The following is a 21,837-nucleotide window of genomic DNA, read 5'->3' as shown; positions in this document are numbered from 1 at the left end:
TTGTGTTTCAGATTAGCAGTATTTAATTTTATGGGATGTGAATTGAGATGCCGAGAACTTTCTACAGGTAGGTCATTTCTTTTCTTTCCTTCATTTCCCCAGGTCAACGCTAGGCTGTCCCGCTCCTCCGCCTTGGCCTCCAAAGCGACAGGGTATCCTCTGGCATACGTGGCGGCCAAACTCGCCCTCGGGAAAGCCCTTCCAGACCTGACCAACTCTGTCACGGCCTCTACCACCGCCTGCTTTGAGCCCTCGCTGGATTACTGCGTGGTGAAGGTGCCTCGTTGGGACCTCTCCAAGTTCAATAGGGTCTCTACCAAGGTGAGTGAAGAGGCGTGATCTTTGCTGTTAGAAATGGCGTGCAAATTCTGTAGACTAGTAATCCTGGATAGTCTTTCTTTGTATAATTAGTAGGTCTCTCGGATCATGTTATTTATGTAATATATTTATTGATACCAAATTATAGAATACATGTTTGTTTATAGTTATCTTCGACCGCCCTATATTTATTTTAAATTATACATAACCTTGAATCCTCTGCATTGGCAGATTGGGAGTTCCATGAAAAGCGTCGGGGAGGTGATGGGCATCGGCAGGAGCTTTGAGGAGGCGCTGCAGAAGGCTCTGAGGATGGTTGATGAAACAACGAGTGGTTTCGATCCCTACTGTAGTGAAGCAGATGAAAACGTTAGTGGGGTGTTCAGTTACTTTTGTGTTTTCATTTTGAAATGTCAGATATACGTATTATTCATGAAACTGAAGAAAGGTTATTAACTTCTTCAAGTTGCTTTACATAAATATATTGTTATTTGTAGTCCATTGATTGCTCTACGGGTATCTTCGATGATGATGCTTTTGTAACTTAAATAGTTAATGAAGAAAATTGGTGAAAAATAAAATGACAAATCTATCACCAAATGGATTAACAGAGGAGAAGGCATATGCACGACTCCCTTATAAGGTACGCAGATGATAGTCCATACTGCTTATACTTACTATTTTTTTTAAATGTCTGATCTTTTCTCTCTACAGGAACTCCAACAACCGACAGACAAACGCATGCTGGTTCTTGCAGCTGCTCTGAAGAAGGGTTGGGACGTTGAACAGCTGTACAGCTTGACCAAAATTGACAAGTGGTTCCTCTATAAAATGAAGGTGATTTTATTTTTTGTGATTTTATTTTTTTTACTGAAATTAAAGTGGGCATGAATAATGAGTAAGTTTTTTTGAATGAATAAGTGAAAAATGATTTTGTGAAAGTAGTTAATCCTAATACATTGATAGAGATAGAATTTCGGATTTTTTTTTTCTGTGAATTAATCGAAGATAAAATTGAATCATGGTTATATCGAATCTACTAAGGATGAATTTGAATATTGCATATTATTATTACCACGTTAATAATTTAAGTCTACAGATCTGATTCTCTCCTTGCCTTTTGTTGCAGAATATCACCGATATGTATGATAAACTAGAGAGCCTCGTTGATGAGGAACTTACTGAAGCGGTGTTGCAGCGTGCCAAACAACTAGGTTTTTCTGATAAGCAAATTGGAAATGCTGTTCAATGTACGGATCTGGCTGTGCGTGCGTTGAGAGAGAAGCACAGTAAGTAGTAGTAGTAGATAGAACTTGTTTGATTATATTACTTGGTATCGATTAAATTACTTACTCCGTATTATTGTTTTACGAAGGAACTGATTTGATTGTTGAGGATTGTCGCAGATGATATTGGTCAAGAGTTATATTTGATAAATTTCTCTTTTGTTTTAAATTCAGGACTATGATTTTTTTTTATTTACAGATATTTGTTCATTTACTACCGTTTAACTTACATGGAAGTACATTTGGTGTTATACAAAAGTTATTGTATAACTGTATAATAACGTTTATCTATAATACGTCATTTTCTGTTTTGTAGACATCATGCCTACGGTTAAGCAGGTTGATACCGTATCTGCTGAATGGCCTGCTGCCACCAACTACTTGTATCTCACCTACAATGGAAACACTCACGACCTCGCCTTCCCGCCCGGTGCCACTCTTGTGATAGGTAATCTGAGCAGTTTCTTTGTTTTAGGTCGAGAACTTGTGATATCAAACTTAGATCAAACGGTGGTGTGTGAGGTGATGTATGGTTGAAGTTACTGGGTTGTGATTTGTGTTTTCCTATCTCAAAATTGAGAGGGAAGTTGGGATATGTTTTTCTTTTGAGAAGAAAATTATTGTTTGTTGAATTATTTGTATATTCTGTCATCACTTTTGAGAAATGTTCAGTCGGTCTGTAATATTCTTTTAAAGCTGTTTTGATTTTGTTTGTACAAGTAATGCCATAAATTTATATCCTTAATTTCTCCAATCGTTATATTTATATGAAAGTTAGGTTACAGAAATTACAGAATGAAAGGTATTTCATTAATTCTCTTAACCTAAACGTCCCCCCCCCCCCACACACACACAGGCTCTGGTGTCTATAGAATAGGATCATCAGTTGAATTCGATTGGTGTGCAGTGCAGTGCCTCAGGACTCTCCGCAAACTGGGGCATCGGACAATCATGGTGAACTACAATCCTGAGACTGTGTCCACGGATTACGACATGTGTGACCGTCTGTACTTCGACGAAGTGTCCTTTGAGGTTGGTAGTCTGTGCTTTTGGGTGTAACAAACAAAATAATATAGTTGAAAATCTGTTTCAAGTCTGTTAGTGAATGCTTCACGAAAGGACAGTGGATGATAATGTATGTAGCATTACTTATATTGTCACTCTGTCTCTCGTCAGGAAGGACTTGAGTAAATGAGTAACGCAATTTCAGGTTGTGATGGACATCTACAACTTGGAGAACCCCAAGGGTGTGATCTTGAGCATGGGAGGACAACTTCCGAACAACATTGCCCTAGATTTGCACCGCCAGAAAGCCCGCATTTTGGGCACGTCACCCGAGTCCATCGATGGGGCTGAGAACAGGTTCAAGTTTTCGCGTATGTTGGATCGCATTGGGATCTCACAGCCACAGTAAGTGCTCATTTGCTTGGTATTATTCCGAACAAGGTTGATAATTAGCTTGTTTAATTTGGGAATATCTTGACTACTAAAAGGATTTCGTATGCTTGTGTTGAGACAATCCAACAGAAAATAGTTCCCTATCAAAAAAAGAAAAAAAAAATGTACAGTTATAAAGTTAGGAACGCATTGTTAATCCATGGCTATTAATACATCCAGGAAGTCTTACTTTACCTTTTATTTTGGCGTTTGTATTCACTCTGTCCACGCAATCACCAGATGGAAGGAACTGACCAACCTCAAGTCAGCCCAGGCTTTCTGCGAAGAGGTCGGCTTCCCGTGCTTAGTGAGGCCGTCGTACGTGCTCTCGGGGGCGGCTATGAACGTGGCCCATTCGCCCCAGGACCTAGAGACGTACCTGAACCAGGCCGCGGCTGTTTCCAAAGAGCATCCTGTGGTGATTTCAAAGTTCATTTTGGAAGCCAAGGTATGTGGTCTTGTTGCTTTTATCAGTTGTTTGATTTAATGTTGGTTATGTACTTTGTTTGCTGGTTTTACATAACGCGTCATGACTTGTTATGCCTGAAATTTGGATATAAGAACATTATTTAATAACATAGATTCAGCTTCCACACAAAAAGGTGTTCAAAAACATCCCATAATTTAGACACGACGCCCTCATAAAAGTTTTTACAAAAAACACCGCATAACCAAGTCCATTCTCTCCCAAGGAAATAGACGTGGACGCCGTGGCCTCCGATGGAGAGCTGGTGTGCATGGCTGTGAGCGAGCACGTGGAGAACGCCGGGGTCCACTCGGGCGACGCTACCCTCGTCACGCCCCCTCAGGATCTCAACTCGGAGACCCTCGCAAAGATCACCTCCATCTGCGCTGCCATTGCCCGGGCGCTGGAGGTGAACGGGCCTTTCAACATGCAGCTCATTGCAAAGGCAAGGATGGGGGATTGTTGTAGTGTGTTGTGATCATTAGGAATGTTTTTTTCTTTCTTTTTGTTGTGAATACAAGGAATATATTTATCTTTTTGTTCTCTTTAGAATCTGGAGAAATGGTTGAAGTGTGTCATAAAGTTTTTTATGAATTTTAATTATTTAAGAAGTCTGTCCATTATACAATATTGGCTGTAGGGAGTATGAAGTAAATCTAAAGCTTTGTTAAATCCACATTAATACCATTAAGGTATTTAAATTCGTGTGTGTTCGTTTCCACAGGATAATCACCTGAAAGTCATCGAGACCAACCTGAGGGTATCTCGATCTTTCCCCTTCGTCAGCAAGACCTTAGACTTCGACTTCGTGGCTTGTGCGACCAAGGTGATCGTTGGGGAGAAGGTGGCCGCCACGGACGTGTTGCGAGGCTGCGGCAGAGTTGGAGTCAAAGTGCCGCAGTTTAGCTTTTCTCGTTTGGCCGGTAAGTGTATCGCTGTTAGAAGAACGTGTAGGTGATAGGTACAATAGCATACTACATATAACGAATGGAATTTGTAACCAGGATTTTTTAATTTGCCGGTTATGGATAAATTTCTTTCTTGAATTTCAGGTGCAGATGTTATGTTAGGTGTAGAGATGGCGTCCACGGGCGAAGTAGCTTGCTTTGGGGAGAATCGCTACGAGGCCTACCTGAAGTCCATGATTTCTACGGGCTTCGTCATTCCCCAGCGCTCCATTCTTCTGTCAATTGGTAGTTACAAGGTAGGGCTTGAGAGCTCAAAAATAACACAGAATTGGAGATCACAAATCTTTGAATTTATGCACAAAAATTAATATAAAAAAAAACAAAAAATGAAAAAGCATTGAAAATACCATGACATAAGCATAACACTCGTACTTTCAGCACAAGAACGAGTTGCTTCCGGCGGTCAGGACATTGGCACAGATGGGATACAAATTATACGCATCTTTAGGAACAGCTGACTACTACTCAACCCATGGCATACAGGTAAAGTGAAGCATTTTTAACAGCATGGCCATTCGTAGGTGGATGTGGTAAGTCGTTGTGTAAAGCAGGTATCTGTTATATTGCAATATCAACAGGACTCGAAACGAAGAAAATTAAGATGTTGTAATTTGATTTACTCACTGGATAGGTAATATCCTCATGCCATAAGCTCAATACGTATGACAAAGTGAATGATATTGCATTTCAGTGCTAACCACCAGAAAGTACTTCTTTCATGTGATTAAAAATAATTTTATTATACCACTCATGATACCATTGTTTTAAAGGGTTCTAAAAGGCGATATTACAAGGATAGGATTTTTTTTTTTATTTCTAATAATTTACAGTATTTACAGATTCATTATTTATACATTAAATCAATAACTAGTTTATATCAATAACTTAAAGATCCATCGATGATCACTACTGTTGGTGTGCGCCTTTGAAAGTAGTAATTGTTGTAATGAATCTATAAAACTTATAAACCAGAAGCATAACATTAGTTGTCTGCAGCAGTTATAAGGAATAAGTAATACAAAGGTTCATTAGCATATATAAAAGAAGAAATGGTGTTCATAAGTACTAGAAAAGAGAAAAGAAAGTAAAAAGAAAAACTAACAAAAATGGATGCCATTTTAATATGGATACTATATTTGAGTAAAAGGGAATATAGATACATATTTTAATTCTTTATTAAATAAGGGAAGTTCAGCTCATTAATCATCTCGAGTAGATACCAAGTTCATTAATTTAGTATAACAGTTGTTATAAGAATGACAACATTTATTTCTGTGTGTAATAGTCTTGTAACTTCTTATCACATACTTTTATGATTTTCGTGCCACCGTGAAAGTACCATTCGATTGTTATGCTCAAACGTGATCTGCTAGCGTATGTATAGACATAGCTTTATTACTGAAGTGGGAAGGACAGGATCCCATTTCTGCCACACTGCACTCGAGGAAGATAATTCCCGCAGCGGCCTTAGAGGTCCGTCGACGCCTCCTCCTCGTCCTCGTCGGAGAACACGACGATGGCCGAAGGGTCGTGGAGCGCGTTGGGGTTGTTCGTCGCCGACTGGGTTCTCTCCCTCATCTGGAGCATTGCGTCGGACAGCGAGTCGTTGCTTTTACTTTCCGTTACTCTCACCTTGTTCGCTTGTTGGAGTTCGTTCAGGTTGTCCACCAGTCCGCCTAGATTTTTCTTCGTCAGCTTCAGGCCCGACACTGGGGAAGCCCTCATAGGGGGCGACGGCAGAGGCTGCTGCTCCTTCTTGAGCTCCCAGTTGGAGCCGCGTATGTTGGGGTTACCTAGCATGAGGTCGTGGGTGTCGGTCATGCCCCACGACGACCCCAGCATGTCCTTGACGCCCCCTCTGGAAGCCACGTTCAGCTCCTCGATCTCTCTGTTGAACACCTCCGCTTCTTGTCCGTTTCCGGTCTCCTCCATCAGCGTCGCCATGTTGCCCGCTAGCAGCAGGTACATATATGCCTGAGGATACGCCCGGTACTTGTTGGAGGCGCGCGCCATGCCGATGAAGTGCTTGGCGAACAGGCTGAGGACCTTGCCGGCACGGAGGTCTTTGACAGAGTGGATTTTGGCCTTGAGGTTTATGGTCGAGCGCCGCCTTTTCTTCCTCTGGTCGTCCTTGGAGGAGCGCTGAGCGGCGAGCTTTCGCTGCTGTCGAAGGGCGTGGAGTTGTTCCTGAAAGTTGAAAGGGAGTTGATGGTTAAACTTGCTGACATATCTGTATTCATGCACGAAGGATGTGAATAGTTTGCTCACAATGTTAAATCGGAAACTCGGACAAACCTTCATGTCTTGATGTGCCCTTTCTTCTTCGGAGTCGCTGTAGAGAACGTCATCGCCTTCGTCAAGCTTTTTAATTTTTCCCTGAGAAAAGACAGGATGCATCAGTCAAGCATCGCAAAGGCAGAATACCTCGCATAAAAGTAAAACCAGAAACAGCGGGACATGTGTGTTAATACTAAATGGGATTTCATGAGAACGGGTGACCGTCTACATTAAGAACGAGATTTCAAGATTCCCTTACCGAAGACACGCCATCTTCTCCCATCTCATCCAGGGCATCGTCGTCTGTCAGTCCCAGAAGCCCAGGATTTATTTGTCCAATGCTAAAAGTCTTGGGGAGGAGAAGCTTGTAAAGTTCGCGTACATCGAGTATCGGGTAGAAATCCTCCTCGGTACGAATCCGCAGCATAGTGTGCATCATATAGATTGGAAGGTTGTCTTTCATGTTCTTCACTAATGCCTGGAAAGACAGAGAATAAAATCAAGGCATGGTGGTAAAGTGGGATCGTACACATGTCCATGTAATTATTCCGTGCCCTAGACATATATCAAGATACATGCTCGAGAAAGTTTCATGAGAATGTACATATGTCCACATATTGTTTAATCGGTGTCCTTGCCATGCTAAAGAAAGCTAACAAAAAAAAAAAAAAAAAAAAAAAAATCACCAAAAACCGATTTCTTCCTTTTACCTGAACCTGTCTCAAGTAGCGCTCGGGTATGGTCTCCAGCATGTTGCACTTGTCGATGAAGTAATGCGGGAGGTGTTCAGTGGAGAGGCAGTTGTAGAGAGTCTTGAAATAGGCCTTGAGTTTGTTGCCCAGCCTCTCCTCCTGCCAGTCCCTGAAGTTGTGCTCACACATCCAGTACAAGATGAACCGGAGATGCTGTGTCTTGAGGCCGGGGATTTCCTGCAGGTGGTCCCGCAGTAGGAACTCGACCAGGAGCAGCAAGCGAATCTGAAAGGGAGATTTTTCTTTTTTTCTGAGATGGGGAATGGGAGAATGAGGGAGAGGAAGAGGGAGTGGAGGGGGGAGAGGAGGAAGGTGGAAAGAAAGGCAAAGAGAGAGATAGGGAGGAAGGAGAGGGGGAGAGAGAGAAAGGGAGGAAGGAAAGGGAGATAGAGAGGGGGAGGAAGGAAAGGGAGAGAGAGAGAGAGAGAGAGGGGGGTAGGAAGGAGAGTAAGGGAGAGAGAGAGAGAGAGGAGGGGGAGGAAGAAGAGGAAGAGAAAGAGAGAGGGGGGGGGAGGAAAAAGAGGAAGAGAAAGAGAGAGGGGGGGGGGGGAAGGAGAGGAAGAGAAAAAGAGAGGGGGGAGAGGAAGAGGAGGAAGAGAAAAAGAGAGGGGGGAGGAGGAAGAGGAGGAAGAGAAAAAGAGAGGGGGGGAGGAGGAAGAGGAGGAAGAGAAAGAGAGAGAGGGGAGAGGAAGGAGAGGAAGAGAAAGCGAGAGGGGAGAGGAAGGAGAGGAAGAGAAAGAGAGAGGGGAGAGGAAGGAGAGGAAGAGAAAGAGAGAGGGGAGAGAGAGAGAGAGAGGAGAGGAAGAGAAAGAGAGAGAGGAGAGGAAGAGAAAGAGAGAGGAGGGAGGAGAGGAAGAGAAAGAGAGAGGGGAGAGGAGAGGAGAGGAAGAGAAAGAGAGAGGGGAGAGGAAGGAGAGGAAGAGAAAGAGAGAGGGGAGAGGAAGGAGAGGAAGAGAAAGAGAGAGGGAGAGGAAGGGAGAGGAAGAGAAAGAGAGAGGGGAGAGAGAGAAGAGAGAGGAGAGGAAGAGAAGAGAGAGGGAGAGGAAGAGAAAGAGAGAGGGAGAGGAAGGAGAGGAAGAGAAAGAGAGAGGGGAGAGGAAGGAGAGGAAGAGAGAGAGAGGGGAGAGGAAGGAGAGGAAGAGAAAGAGAGAGGGGAGAGGAAGGAGAGGAAGAGAAGCGAGAGGGGAGAGGAAGAGAGGAAGAGAAAGAGAGAGGGAGAGGAGGAGAGAGAGAGGAGAGGAAGAGAAAGAGAGAGGGGAGAGGAAGAGAAAGAGAGAGGGGAGAGGAAGAGAAAGAGAGAGGGGAGAGGAAGAGAAAGAGAGAGGGGAGAGGAAGAGAAAGAGAGAGGGGAGAGGAAGAGAAAGAGAGAGGGGAGAGGAAGAGAAAGAGAGAGGAGGGAGAGGAAGAGAAAGAGAGAGGGGAGAGGAAGAGAAAGAGAGAGGGGAGAGGAAGAGAAAGAGAGAGGGGAGAGGAAGAGAAAGAGAGAGGGAGAGGAAGAGAAGAGAGAGGGGGAGAGGAAGAGAAAGAGAGGGAGAGAGGAAGAGAAAGGGAGGGGGAGAGGAAGAGAAAGAGAGAGGGAGAGGAAGAGAAAAGAAGAGAGGGGAGAGGAAGAGAAAGAGAGAGGGGAGAGGAAGAGAAAGAGAGAGGGGAGAGGAAGGAGAGGAAGAGAAAGAGAGAGGGGAGAGGAAGAGAAAGAGAGAGGGGAGAGGAAGGAGAGGAAGAGAAAGAGAGAGGGGAGAGGAAGGAGAGGAAGAGAAAGAGAGAGGGGAGAGGAAGAGAAAAGAGAGGGGAGAGGAAGAGAAAAAGAGAGGGGAGAGGAAGGAGAGGAAGAGAAAGAGAGAGGGGAGAGGAAGGAGAGGAAGGAGAGAAAGGAGAGAAGGGAGGAAGGGAGGAAGGGAGAGGAGAGGGAGAGGAGGAAAGAAAAAAGAAATACGACGACTTTAGGGGAATTAAGATCATCTCACTGTTCTTATCTCCATTCGGAATCAAACCCTAAATACACTAGAATCACACCCACCCACACCCACCCCGAAAAACAATCACCCACACCCACACCCACGCCCACACCCACGCCCACACCCACGCCCACACCCACGCCCACACCCACACCCACACCCACGCCCACACCCACGCCCACGCCCACGCCCACGTCCACACCCACACCCACACCCACGCCCACGCCCACACCCACGCCCACACCCACGCCCACGCCCACACCCACGCCCACACCCACGCCCACACCCACGCCCATACCCACACCCACACCCATTCCCGAAGCTAACCTGCGAGTGGCCAAGACTCCTCAATAGGATCTGTTCGGCCCTGTTGAACTGAATCTGCCACTCCATCTTCATGACCACGTTGGGCTGCGAGGGCCGGTAGTGGCCGATGGGCACGAGGTTGCAGCCGGTGTTCACGACCTCGTTGATGGTCGAGTACTTGGGCCATCTGAGAGGGGGGAGGGGGGGAGAGAGAGGTTATTGGGTGAAAGGAAGGGTTGTGAAGAGGCTGTTGGGTGTTAAGAGGGGTTGGGAAAGGGGGGGGGGGGGGGGGAGGAGAGGGGTTGCTTGGTGTGAAAGGGGAGGGTTGTAAAGGAGGAGGTTGTTGGCGGTGAAAGTAAGGGTTGTTTAAGGGTGGTAGTTGTGTTAAAAAAATTGGGGGTCCTGAGGGGTGGTTGTGCGTTAATTGGAATACGGGATTCTATAGGAGTGGATGATGATGTAGGGGGTTTAAAAAGGTAATTGTGTATTAAAGGAGGAGTTTCTACTTTCTAAAGCTAGTTTCTAAAGCAGGGCTGTCAAACTCGTTTACCCCAGAGGGCCACCTTTCACCTTAGTGTACAGTATGCAGGCCAGATAATCATGAGTCGACGCGGGTAGTTGCGTTAAAGTAAGGGTTCCGAGGGGACGGTAGATGTTTATTAAAGCAGGGGTTCTTAATTCGGGTATTTGTATATAATCTTGTTTACTGATGTACACTTCGGGAAGAGTGTAAGATAATTTAAGACTTGTTAGTCCTTTTTTAAATATATGATGGAATTATATATGCTATATATATTCATATCTAAAGTAAATTCAAGCTATTAATAGCTTTGAAATTCATACTGATAATTAGCACGGTTATTGTAGATTATTATTTTGAAAGAGACGATATTTGTTAGCTGTGATAAGTGTTGAGCTTTTGAAGTGGACGTACCTGTATAGGGTCTTCGTGGCCGGGTCGGCTCTCGGCTTGCGGTCCCGGAGCTTCCACTCGAAGGCGCAGCGAGGCCATTCCTTGTGCAAGATTGTGGGGATAAACTCGGTGTTGAACTTGGGACCGATCTGTTGGCGGGAAGTGGGGAACGATCAGGACGAGGTGGTTACTTTTGTGTTGTTTAGATTTAGAATTCATTGATTATATTGGCACTGGTAATGCTGGACACTTACCCCATCAATCATTAGTTCACTGGCAAGGATCGCAGGCATTTGCACTTGGCTGGAATCCACTAGGTGCTCCTTTCCCATAATCTTAGCCAGGGTGTCGAAATCCTCTTCAAAGCACTCCATGTATCTTTCGGAGGAGAAGTAAGTCCTGAGTTCGCTGCGCGCCTTGATCCCGTACGCGTCGTTTTCCACGCGCAGCCGAATCTTGCAGTTCATGAAGCAGCCTGTGTTGATCGAGGCGTGCAGTCTGACCTCTTCCTTCGGTTTCTCCTCGGCTGACTCTTCGGCTCCCTTGTCGGGGATGTCATCAATCGTAGGATCCTCCTGGTGCGCCTTGACGTCGCTCAGGCTGTCTTTCTCACTCTGTGAATCGTCCTCCTCCTCTTCGCTACCCTCCTCGATCCCCGCCAGAATCCGCTTCAGCGCGTTGAAGTTGTCACCGCTGCTCTGAAGTTTCCTGTGCTGCTCCGACGTGATCTTGAGGCGGTCCATGTTCGGGTTCATCTTAGGGAACACCCCGCTGGGGCGCCGCTCCGTCAGCAGCCGAGGGCCGGGCTTGGGGTTGGGGGGGGCCTTCTTGGTCAGGATCCCGGTCTTGATGATGCCGTTGGGCCTCTTCGGCGGGTTCTGCTTGGAGAGCCTTCCCGTCGGGTAATTGAGTGGCATAACCCCACTCGGCCGACGGCCCAGGAGGTGCATGGGAGGCCTCATGGGCTCCCCGTCGAAGCTATCCTCCTCCTCCTCATCATCATCGTCCTTCTCCGATTCCTTGTCTTCCCTTGTCTCTTCGTCCTCGTCCCCCTCTTCGATCGAGGAGACATGCTGCAGGAAGGGCCGAGCCTCTTGCCTGGTGGGGGGAATGTCGTCCTCGTCAGGGGACACCACGGAGCTCCTTCGCAGGGGCCTCATGTCCACCACGGGATCGGGCTTCGTCTCGTCCACAGGGGGCATAAAGGCGTAGATGTCCTCGTAGGTGTTGTTGCGGGAAACGCCCGGGATGATGTCGGCGCAGCGGAGGCGCACGTAGCCTGTCCAGGGATGAGGAGACTGGCTGTTAGATTGCCTGTTACAATGACTGTCAGACTGGTTGTTAGACTGGTTAATATTGGTTGTTAGACTGACGTTGAGACTTACAGATGGTTCAACAGCCATACCAATAAAGAAAGTTTGGCCCAAAAAATACAGTAACTTGTGCCTTGTACCTTGTTTCATTCCACTTGAAAATTTATAGAGGTGAACATGCATTTCATTCAAAGGGAAGAAAGGAAGAGATAGAAAGACCGAATACTTTAAATGGATACAGGTATAATAGCTTTGATTTGTGACCCAAGCGAGATGAAATGGTGCGGGAACTGGCGAGCAAGCAACAAGTAAATTGAACGCATTCATATAGACCCAGATAAGAAATCAGCTGATGAAAGCAAAGATAGCGTTGTCTGTCCGTTGTGTTCATTAATTTGATTGTCCATTAATCATTTAATCTAAATCTACTTGTCACTTTTTTAAATTCAGTTTCTTTTGTCTTCCTCCCCCGCCTCCTCCAATCCCTTGCTCGCTGTTGTCGTGTGGGGAGGGGGGGGGGGGCGCAGGAGACGGGACTGAGGGTCAAGGCAAGGGATCACCTTTTGCCTTGGACCTTCAGCCCTCGCCTCAACTAATTTTGCATGGTCTTTTTTTCTCCTTTCCCCTTCTCTCTCTTTTCCCTTTCTTTCTCCTTTCCCTTTCTTTCTCCTTTCCCTTTCTTTCTCCTTTCCCTTTCTTTCTCCTTTCCCTTTCTTTCTCCTTTCCCTTTCTTTCTCCTTTCCCTTTCTTTCTCCTTTCCCTTTCTTTCTCCTTTCCCTTTCTTCTCCTTTCCCTTTCTTTCTCCTTTCCCTTTCTTTCTCCTTTCCCTTTCTTTCTCCTTTCCCTTTCTTTCTCCTTTCCCTTTCTCTCTCCTTTCCCTTTCTCTCTCCTTTCCCTTTCTTTCTCCTTTCCCTTTCTTTCTCCTTTCCCTTTCTTTCTCCTTTCCCTTTCTTTCTCCTTTCCCTTTCTTTCTCCTTTCCCTTTCTTTCTCCTTTCCCTTTCTTTCTCCTTTCCCTTTCTTTCTCCTTTCCCTTTCTTTCTCCTTTCCCTTTCTTTCTCCTTTCCCTTTCTTCTCCTTTCCCTTTCTCTCTCCTTTCCCTTTCTCTCTCCTTTCCCTTTCTCTCTCCTTTCCCTTTCTCTCTCCTTTCCCTTTCTCTCTCCTTTCCCTTTCTTCTCCTTTCCCTTTCTTCTCCTTTCCCTTTCTTTCTCCTTTCCCTTTCTTTCTCCTTTCCCTTTCTTTCTCCTTTCCCTTTCTTTCTCCTTTCCCTTTCTTTCTCCTTTCCCTTTCTTTCTCCTTTCCCTTTCTTTCTCCTTTCCCTTTCTTTCTCCTTTCCCTTTCTTTCTCCTTTCCCTTTCTTTCTCCTTTCCCTTTCTTTCTCCTTTCCCTTTCTTTCTCCTTTCCCTTTCTTTCTCCTTTCCCTTTCTTTCTCCTTTCCCTTTCTTTCTCCTTTCCCTTTCTTTCTCCTTTCCCTTTCTTTCTCCTTTCCCTTTCTTTCTCCTTTCCCTTTCTTTCTCCTTTCCCTTTCTTTCTCCTTTCCTTTCTTTCTCCTTTCCCTTTCTTTCTCCTTTCCCTTTCTTCTCCTTTCCCTTTCTTTCTCCTTTCCCTTTCTTTCTCCTTTCCCTTTCTTTCTCCTTTCCCTTTCTTTCTCCTTTCCCTTTCTTTCTCCTTTCCCTTTCTTTCTCCTTTCCCTTTCTTTCTCCTTTCCCTTTCTCTCTCCTTTCCCTTTCTCTCTCCTTTCCCTTTCTTTCTCCTTTCCCTTTCTCTCTCCTTTCCCTTTCTCTCTCCTTTCCCTTTCTCTCTCCTTTCCCTTTCTCTCTCCTTTCCCTTTCTCTCTCCTCTTTATCCCCTTCTGTTCATTTATCCAAATCGTTAACTCATTTTTACCCTTTTTCGCCATAATACCTTATGATAGTGCTATATGACCTTTGATGTCTGGCACATTTGTTTGTTTTAATTATTAGCCATTAACCCTTCCCTTTGTCATATTTTTACTATTTAGAAATGGATGTATTACATCTTCTATTAAATATTTTTTTTCTTTTTTTAAGTGCCCTTGGATAATCGTCCACATTCACTGTTAACAAGACATTTTATTATTTTTTTGCATGATTACTGCAACCACTATAATGCACATTCGTCACCAATTATCAGCCATTATTAGTTATCAGTAAAAATGTCACAATCAGTATTTACCTTTGTCAGTATCAACCTTAGGCAGCCATCAATCAGCCCCCCCCCCCCCCCCAACACACAACTGTGACGTGACAGACTTGGCGAAACACCTGCTGGTTCTCTTTTTCACGTTCTCTGTGTCTTTTTCTCTTTATCTTTCTCTTTCTCTTTCTATCCTTTTCTCTTTATTTCTGTGTGCTTCTCTCTCTCTATCATTTCTTTCTCTCTTTCCGTTTCTCTTTTTCCTCTCCTTCTTTTCTTTCTTCTTTATTTCTCTTTTCTTCTCTTTCTCTCTTTTTTTTCTCTTTTCTTCTCTTTCTCTCTTTTTGTTTCTCTTTTCTTCTCTTTCTCTCTTTTTTTTCTCTTTTCTTCTCTTTCTCTCTTTTTTTTCTCTTTTCTTCTCTTTCTCTCTTTTTTTTTTCTCTTTCTCTCCCTCCCCCTTCCTCCTCTTTCTTTCTCTCTCCCTCCCCCTTCCTCCTCTTTCTTTCTCTCTCCCTCCCCCTTCCTCCTCTCTCTCTCCCTCCCCCTTCCTCCTCTCTCTCTCCCTCCCCCTTCCTCCTCTTTCTTTCTCTCTCCCTCCCCCTCCCTCCTCTTTCTTTCTCTCCCCCCCTCCCCCTCTCCCTCCCTCCCTCCCTCCCTCCCTCCCTCCCTCCCTCCCTCCCTCCCTCCCTCCCTTTCTTCAAGTGCAAAGGGCGTTAGGAATGGGTTTATATTTTTATCTTATCGTAGTGAGATAAGACGTCGACACTTTATTTAGGAGTCTGTAGGTGGTTTTATTTAATTTGTTAAAATTTGAATTGTATTTTTGTTTAATTTTTTTTTTTTTTTTTTTATTGATCTGCCATAAGCTCGTTCTCCCATTTTTTTCTTTTCTCTTTTTCTATTTTGTTCGTGTGGTTTTTGCTTATTTTATTTGTCGCTTTTGTATTCGTTTTTTTCTTTATATTTTTTCAGATTATTGATTTTTTTATCATCAATTGTCATTGTCATTGTCATTATCACTCTCGATCTCTTGATAACTTTAAGATGGAGAAATACGTTTTGATACCTTCTTTATTTTATAATATTAAACGATTGTGATATTGATTATAATAACAATCCCTGTAATGCGGAAAGATTAAAACCGTGATAATTATTATATATAAAGTACTAATAATACAAGATTTTGAAATCGGGTTATTGAGATTTGCGTAATCGACAAGGTATGTGGACAAGAGAGCCGAAAGTGTCCCCTTTTGACACCTTTCTGATAGGGTAGAGTGAGCGGTCAGGTATGAGTTTTTTTTCTTATCTCTCTCCCACCCTTCTGTTACTTTCTCTCTCTCTCCCTCTCCCTCTCCCTCTCCCTCTCCCTCTCCCTCTCCCTCTCCCTCTCCCTCTCTCCCTCTCTCTTTCTCTCTTTCTCTTTCTCTCTTTCTCTCTTTCTCTCTTTCTCTCCCTCTCTCTCCCTCTCTCTCCCTCTATCTCCCTCTATCTCCCTCTATCTCCCTCTATCTCCCTCTCTCTCCCTCTCTCTCCCTCTCTCTCCCTCTATCTCCCTCTATCTCCCTCTCTCCCTCACTCCCTCACTCCCTCTCTCCCTCACTTCCTCACTCCCTCTCTCTCTCTCTCTCTCTCCTCTCTCTCTCTCTCCTCTCTCTCTCTCTCTCTCTCTCTCTCTCTCTCTCTCCTCTCTTCCTCTCTCTCTCTCTCTCTCTCTCTCCTCTCTCTCTCTCTCTCTCTCTCTCTCTCTCTCTCTCTCTCTCTCTCTCTCTCTCTCTCTCCCCTTCTCTCTCTACCTCTCTTCCTCTCTCCCTCTCTTCTCTCTCTCCTCTCTTCCTCTCTCCCTCTCTTCCTCTCTCCCTCTCTTCCTCTCTCCCTCCATCTCCCATCTCCCATCATTTCCATCTCCATCTCCAACAAATAAAATCCTAAAAAAGAAAAATAATGAACAAGTGAAGTCACAAACAAGAAATGTCTTGCTTAAAGAAGAAGAAAAGAAGAGGAAGAGGAGGAAAAGGTAGAATAAGAAGAGGGAGAAATCCGAGAAAAGAAGAATCACTCCTTACCGATGTGTCTCTTGGAATACTCGACGCAGAATCTGTAGGCGGGTCCGTCCAGGTCGGCGTAGTTCCTCCGCTGCAGTTCCTCGTACTGGTCGTCGGGATACACCTCCACGTTGTCGTGCACGACGTAGACCTGTGGGTGGAAGCGTGCTTGTACTGTGCCGCTGGTATTGGGTCTCTGGTGTTGGTGGGCAAAGGAATTTGCAGTCCTGCAGGGAGAGGTCGGGAGAGTCATGGGCTGTTCTGCAGGGAGAGGTCGGGAGAGTCATGGACTGCAGGGAGAGGTCAGGAGAGTTATGGACTGCAGGGAGGGGTCGGGAGAGTCCTGGACCGTACTGCAGGCAAAGGTCGGGAGAGTCATGCACCCCTACTGTTGTTATGGACTCTGGTAATCATTGGCATTCATGTAGTACTGCTGATAATGACAGTCCATGGACTGTGCTGTTGGTATTGATTCTGGTAATGGACGGGGATTGCGTATTGGGTTTTTATTTGGTATCGATCGGACTTTTTTTTTTTTTTTTTTTTTTGGGGGGGGGGGGGGGTGAGCGAGTAAGCTATCAGCAAGTTCATCTGTTAAGGGGAAATTATAAAAAAAAAGGTATGTATATCTATTGATCTATTGCTCGTTATTTTCCTCCCATAAAATATAATGCCCAATTAACCCCATTTGAAAATGATTCAATGGCCAAACAACCCTATCTTTAAAAGATTCAGTGGCCAAACAACCCTTATTTCCTAAACGCCCCAACTAACGACGGCAGTTTCCCCCCCACACCTGCAACGGCGAAGGAAGTTCCATGTAGTTCTCGCCCTTCGGCAGGAAGAGGGCGTGGGTGCCCGAGATCTCCTCGAAGCCGCCCATGTACATGATCTTTCTCTTGGATAGCGTCATCTTCTGGCTCAGGGCTTGCTCGCGGTCCCGGATGTGGTTACTGATCTCGGCCTTATCCCTGGAGGTGGAGGAGGGAAGAAGGGCGTCGGTGAATGATAGGACGAAACATCTCCAAAAAAAAATCTTACTAAAAAAGAAAGAAAGAAAAAAAGTCAAACTCCCGATTCCAAACCCTGAAGGCGAGACGTACTTGCCGTAATTCTTGTAGAACTGCAGCGACACCACCAGCAGGTTGAGGATGAAGTTGTCGGGCCGGTCGTGGAATTCCTCCCGCATCTTCTCCAACACCAGGAAGTTGAGTTCCCGCTGGCGCTCCTCCCACTGCACCACGGCGGAGGGACCCGAGTCGACCCCGAAGGCGGTGCCATTGGGCTGAGGAGGGAGAGGGGGCGGGTCACCGGTGGGGTTGGGGAGAAGGGGGAAGGGGTGGGGGAGAATGGGGTCAGGGAGAGTGAGAGAGTGAGAGGGAAAGGGGGACAAGGAGAGGGAGAGAGTGAGAGAGGTGAGAGGGGGACAGGGACAGGGACAGGGACAAAATAACGAGAGGGAGAGGTGAGAGAAGAGAGGTAGGAAGGGGGAAGAGAAGATCTATTCGGGACGGGGGAAAGAGAGGAATGAGGAGAGAGTAGCGAAAGACGGGCAGAGAGAAAAAAAAATGTGACAGACAGACAGACAGACAGACAGACAGACAGACAGACAGACAGACAGACAGACAGACAGACAGACAGACAGACAGACAGACAGAAAGGGGGAAGGAGTGAGGGACTTGAAAAGGCGTAAGAGAAGAGGGGAGAGAGTAAGAAAGAGAGGAGGCAATAGGAAAGGAAAAGAAGAAGAGACAGATATTTTGAAATCCTAAGAGGCAGAGAGAAGAGGAATGATAAAAAAAGGAAAAAGAGAGCGACGAGGGAGAAAGAAAATAACAGGAAATGATGAAGTCGAAGATGAGAGAGGTGGAGAAGAAGCAAAGGAGAAGCAAAGCCTACTCTGCGAACAAACAAACCCAAATAAAGAAAAACAAACGGAGAGAGAGAACGAGAACGAGAAAGAGGAGAACGAGAAAGAACGAGAACGAGAACGAGAACGAGAAAGAACGAGAACGAACGAGAACGAGAAAGAACGAGAACGAACGAGAACGAGAACGAGAAAGAACGAGAACGAGAACGAGAAAGAACGAGAACGAGAAAGAACGAGAACGAGAACGAGAAAGAGAACGAGAAGAGAGGCGACTCACCACAGGTTTGACCGAGTCGTCGACGTCATCCGAAGCCGCATGGGAATCCTTGCAGCACTTGGCCCCCATCCCTCGCTGCGGCCGCCAGGGAGGGCGCGGCGCTCCCGCTCACCAAACGCCTCCTGCAGAAGGCCGTGGGGGAGGGGAGGTTAACGAGGAAGGGAAGGAGGAAGGAAGGAGGGGCGTGTAATGAGAAGGCAAAGGGAGGGAAAGTGATGATGATGATGAGAAATAGAATGAATTGCATATAATGATCAGTAAATTAGATATAATTAATGAGAAATGCAACCGTATAAGATAGATAACACCACATTTCACGCTATTCGAGATTTTTGTCACCATCGTATTTTGTGAATGCTGTACCTGAAGCCTCTGAATATACCGGGTATTTAGGTATGCACAAGGTACGAGTATCTACAGTCAGAAAAAAAAAATCGTTGCCTTGTGTTTAATGAAGAACTAAACGCTAACTACTTGATGCTAACTACCCTGCCTCGCTTTTCCATCACTTCGTCGATTTTTCATATTAGTTTGTGCAAAGGGTAACGGTACTTATTTCTCTGATTGTACGTAGAGTATATACACCTTTGGAAGTGATCAGAGACACGCAGTAAAGTATAGATCTAGGTTTGCCCGTTCTCAGTGTACGTGTTGTCCTCTAGGTAATGTTCAGTCTAATGAGGATCGCCTAGAGTCGGAAAGTTTTTAAAACGTCGTTCTGTAAAATATATGTAGAGGTAGATGTAGGTCTTATGGCCTTGACCCCTGCCCTATTGCTTTTCAGTTTTTAGAAATTATCTTGGCAGAGGATTAGTAGGTGACGGGGCTGATAATCAAAATTTCGTTATGTCCTTGAAAAAAGAATTTCCCATGAATCATGTTTTTCATCCAATACCTCCTCTTCGCGTTCTTTTCTTTTTTTAAATAATTGCCTGACTTCTCAGTAAATCCATTTTGCGTGTAATATGACTTTTTATGCCCAAGCGGGAAATGAAAGTGAAGAATTTAATATCACACATCAAATACATTCCTTCGAAGTTATTCGTTCTCACACAGTTTTTCTATCTATCCGTATCTTTCTGTCTCTCATGGGTTCTATTTGCCTTGTTTGTCATTCTGAGTTTTTTTTTCCGCGATGTCCTTTGCCTGCCTTGCCAGCTTCAAGTGCTTTGGGCTGCGTTGATAAAGGATTTTTTATCGGCCCACGCTTTGAGTATGTTATCGGCTCTTGATTGGTCAATTGTTTCGGAGTTGTATCTTTTTCGTGGTGTGTGCCTAGGGGTGTTTGTCTCTCCCTCTGCCTCTCATTCTTTTCATGCTTAACTCTCTCTCTCTCTCTTTCTCTCTCTCTCTCTCTCTCTCTCTCTCTCTCTCTCTCTCTCTCTCTCTCTCCCTCCCTCCCTCCCTCCCTCTCTCTCTCTCTCTCTCTCTCTCTCTCTCCCCCTCCCTCCCTCCCTCCCTCTCTCTCTCTCCCTCCCTCCCTCCCTCCCTCCCTCCCTCCCTCCTCTCTCTCTCCTCTCTCTCTCTCTCTCTCTCTCTCTCTCTCTCTCTCTCTCTCCCTCCCTCCCTCCCTCCCTCCCTCCCTCCCTCTCCTCTCTCTCTCTCTCTCTCTCTCTCTCTCTCTCTCCCTCCCTCCCTCCCTCCCTCCCTCCCTCTCTCTCTCTCTCTCTCTCTCTCTCTCTCTCTCTCTCCCTCCCTCTCTCTCCCTCTCTCTCCCTCTCCTCTCCCTCTCCCTCTCCCTCTCCTCTCCCTCTCCCTCTCCCTCTCCCTCTCCCTCTCCCTCTCCCTCTTCCTCTCTCTCTCCCTTCTCTCCCTCTCCGCCTACCTCTACCACCCCCTTCTCCCCCTCTCTCAACATACCGTGAGTGAGTATGAAAAAAGGATGCAATTTCATGAATCTTGGTGATTGTTAACGGTTGCGAGAAAGCGATTTCAAACGAGCGGGTCTTTCGAGAGGAATTTCTTGGACAAAAGAAAGAAAGAAAGAAAGAAAGAAAGAAAGAAAGAAAGAAAGAAAGAAAGAAAAAAAAAGCTACAGTGGCTATATAAATAGGATTCAAAGGCTTGAGTGAATATGTAAGTAGGGTTCTATTTTAGATCCGAACAGAGGCGTCCGATTTGGTTTTCGTTGAATTTGTATCTATCGGTCTATCTATCCACGTGTGTGTGTGTTTGTATTCATATCTATATGTGTATGTATGTATAATGCATTGTGTTATTGAGCAGTAAACCATGAATCATTATTTATTGTCATCAGTTTTTACCGTCAACGTAATTGTAAAAGAAAATGTCTGATACGTGCGAGTTTTTCACGTACGTTTTAAAGTAGCATAATTAAAATAAAGAAGAGAATATTGAGCATGCAAGTACATGCCTTCGATTGATTCAAAATTTACGAAGTTGCTGAAACTGCATTGGTTTTAGAGGTGGAAAATTATTAGCGTTTAAGCTGTCTCCTGTCTTTTAAAGTCGCATACGTGAATTTTACGAAGGAAATTCGTAGTTTCAATACCACGATTTTGTGTAGTTTACGCCTCCGATTTTTTTTTTTTTTTTTTTGGCTCGTGACGCCATGTTGTTCGCAAAATGGCGCCGCAAGTCGGGTACTGTTTACCTTGTGTTACTTCGAAAATTCTTGACTCTTCCATTTATCTTTTACGAAAGAGCCGCCCCGATTATCACCTCCATTACCATTTAGATCACCGTTATCACGAGGAGGTTGTCATCGAGCCCCCATGCCAGCCCGTGACGTCAGCGCGACCGAAGTAAATCCCTGAAATATGTTATCGGGGGATCACGTGACCGCCTCGTGAGGGTGGTCGGAGGATTCGTGTAGAGGGCCTGAGCGTGTGCGTGCGTGCGTGTGTGTCTGCGTGTGCCTATTCGCGTGTTAGTGTACCTTGTCATACTATTTTAGGCGTATTTCATTAATTTACCTAATTTCGAGAAGCGGGGAAGTGTTTTTTTTTTGTTTTTATTATTATTATTATTATTATTATTATTATTATTATTATTATTATTATTATAACTATTATTATTATTAATATTATTATTATTAATATTATTATTATTATTAATATTATTATTATTAATATTATTATTATTATTATTATTATTATTATTATTGTTATTATTATTATTATTATTATTATTATTATTATTATTATTTTTTTTTTTTTTTTTATAAAATTATCTTCCCTCGCTCCACTTTTCCCGTAAGTGACTCACCGACACGTGGCTGCGTCTTCCTTGCATTTGCCTTTTCGTGCAACTTCCGGCTCGCCCGCGCTCACGTCTTCTGCCACGGCCCCTCATCTCGCATTTATTCTAAACTTTCACTTCCAAATTCACGTCAGTTTAAAATGAGTATTTTCTTTTCAAAATTACTCGTAACGTTCATTCTTAGAAGATACTAGTATATAACCATTAGTAAGTACAACGATTTTTTAAAACACCAGCTTAGATTGATTTTTGTGGAATTTAATGTTTTTTTTTATGG

General features: G+C 44.7%; 2 protein-coding genes across 2 annotated transcripts in view; one reads left to right on the top strand and one right to left on the bottom strand.

Annotated features, from left to right (window-relative positions):
- The window catches only part of LOC125029953 (CAD protein-like), a 97,313-nt gene that overhangs the window by 54,230 nt on the left and 21,246 nt on the right, over positions 1-21,837 (top strand). Inside the window, 12 exon segments of the mRNA XM_047620144.1 lie at positions 103-321; positions 550-687; positions 1,033-1,155; positions 1,448-1,607; positions 1,921-2,052; positions 2,461-2,636; positions 2,815-3,014; positions 3,282-3,489; positions 3,734-3,952; positions 4,232-4,430; positions 4,560-4,711; positions 4,854-4,958. Coding sequence (XP_047476100.1) covers positions 103-321; positions 550-687; positions 1,033-1,155; positions 1,448-1,607; positions 1,921-2,052; positions 2,461-2,636; positions 2,815-3,014; positions 3,282-3,489; positions 3,734-3,952; positions 4,232-4,430; positions 4,560-4,711; positions 4,854-4,958 — 2,031 coding nt within the window.
- The window catches only part of LOC125029576, a 22,192-nt gene continuing 5,617 nt past the window's right edge, over positions 5,263-21,837 (bottom strand). Inside the window, exons 2-12 of the mRNA XM_047619547.1 lie at positions 18,339-18,460; positions 17,295-17,476; positions 16,988-17,162; positions 16,213-16,342; positions 10,933-11,957; positions 10,700-10,827; positions 9,787-9,952; positions 7,463-7,729; positions 7,012-7,230; positions 6,771-6,851; positions 5,263-6,662 (exon numbers count right to left, since the gene is read on the bottom strand). Of these exons, the coding sequence (XP_047475503.1) occupies positions 5,943-6,662; positions 6,771-6,851; positions 7,012-7,230; positions 7,463-7,729; positions 9,787-9,952; positions 10,700-10,827; positions 10,933-11,957; positions 16,213-16,342; positions 16,988-17,162; positions 17,295-17,476; positions 18,339-18,407 (3,162 nt within the window). The 5' untranslated portion in view covers positions 18,408-18,460 and the 3' untranslated portion in view covers positions 5,263-5,942. The remainder of the gene's footprint in view (positions 6,663-6,770; positions 6,852-7,011; positions 7,231-7,462; positions 7,730-9,786; positions 9,953-10,699; positions 10,828-10,932; positions 11,958-16,212; positions 16,343-16,987; positions 17,163-17,294; positions 17,477-18,338; positions 18,461-21,837) is intronic.

This window comes from Penaeus chinensis, chromosome 10, assembly GCF_019202785.1.
Source record: "Penaeus chinensis breed Huanghai No. 1 chromosome 10, ASM1920278v2, whole genome shotgun sequence".
Taxonomy (NCBI): domain Eukaryota; kingdom Metazoa; phylum Arthropoda; class Malacostraca; order Decapoda; family Penaeidae; genus Penaeus; species Penaeus chinensis.
Note: the sequence above shows the minus strand (reverse complement) of the source record. Positions and strands in the feature narration are given on the sequence as shown.